Raw genomic sequence first — 1,136 nt, 5'->3', positions numbered from 1 at the left:
AAATGGCATTGTCCCCCCACGCGTAAATATCAGCCAGAGCATGAGATCTGCCTCTCACAGGCAGGTGAGCCCCACAGCAGGTCTCCTACGCCAGCGCATGAGATACCACCTCCAATTAAACTCACTCTAAAAGTCTAGTGGTCAACTAAAGCTGTGTTACGTTGGTTGTAGATTTAGGACTTTGGAGTCCCTTTAAACTCCAAAATTGTTTCTTTTACTCCAACTCTAAAATTTTGATCCTAAAGAATACTACCAGAAAAATGGTGGACACCCATCTGAACCAAAATTCAGTCCAAGATGTTTTGGACTATGATAGACAGAAAGAGCTGAAAGCCTTTGATGATACTAAGGCAGGTGTTAAAGGACTTGTTGACTCTGGGATAGTGAAAATCCCTCCCATATTTGTGATGCCAACAGATGAACTCTCATGTGAGAAATCATATTCAGGATCAACCCACCTCCAGGTTCCAGTGATAGACCTCAAAGACATCCATGAAGGCGGTGTTCAACGAAAACAAGTTGTTGAGGAAATTCAGCATGCTTCAGAGACATGGGGGCTCTTCCAGATTGTGAATCATGGGATCGCTGAAGATGTCATGGATGATATGATCAAAGGAATTCGCAGATTTCATGAGCAACCAACTGAAGTAAAAAGGGAGTATTACTCGCGTGATGTATCAAAGAACGTGAAATTTTTTAGTAATTATCAGCTTTATAAGGCAAAATTTGCTAACTGGAGAGACTCTTTGTCTTTTTCCATGGCTCCTGTTGCTCCAAGTCCTGAAGAATATCCAGCAGGCTGCAGGTACTACTAGTCCTTGTGGTGTAATATGCATAAACATGTTCTCTTTCTTTGATCTTCAAGTTTGCTTTGAATACTTGCAACAGCAATATGATAAAAAGTAGCTCCCAAATATGATGATGGATATTTGATTCATAGAATGGTTAACACTTTCATTTTGAGAGATTAAAAAATTATTAGCTTAATTCAAATAAAACACGTGGGAATTTTTATTTTGGTGGGTGGGACTACCGAAAGATTGACGTGATCTATCAAGTGTAGTTAATAATTTATGGAAGTTTTTGTTATTTTTCCGAATTAGGTGTGGTTTGGATTCCGCTTATTGCGTCCACGT

The 1,136-nt window shown here is 39.5% G+C and overlaps 1 protein-coding gene across 1 annotated transcript; it reads left to right on the top strand.

The window, feature by feature from the left end:
- Nucleotides 1-260: 260 nt before the first annotated feature.
- On the top strand, nt 261-815 carry LOC136067689 (1-aminocyclopropane-1-carboxylate oxidase homolog). The gene has a single exon (XM_065773895.1). It carries the CDS (start codon nt 261-263, stop codon nt 813-815), a length of 555 nt encoding a protein of 184 aa, XP_065629967.1.
- The last annotated feature ends 321 nt before the right edge of the window (nt 816-1,136 follow it).

This window comes from Quercus suber, unplaced genomic scaffold (genome assembly GCF_002906115.3).
Source record: "Quercus suber isolate HL8 unplaced genomic scaffold, Cork oak 2.0 scaffold_82, whole genome shotgun sequence".
Classification (NCBI taxonomy): Eukaryota; Viridiplantae; Streptophyta; class Magnoliopsida; order Fagales; family Fagaceae; genus Quercus; species Quercus suber.
The sequence above is the reverse complement of the archived record's forward strand: the minus strand, read 5'-3'. Positions and strand labels throughout refer to the sequence as shown.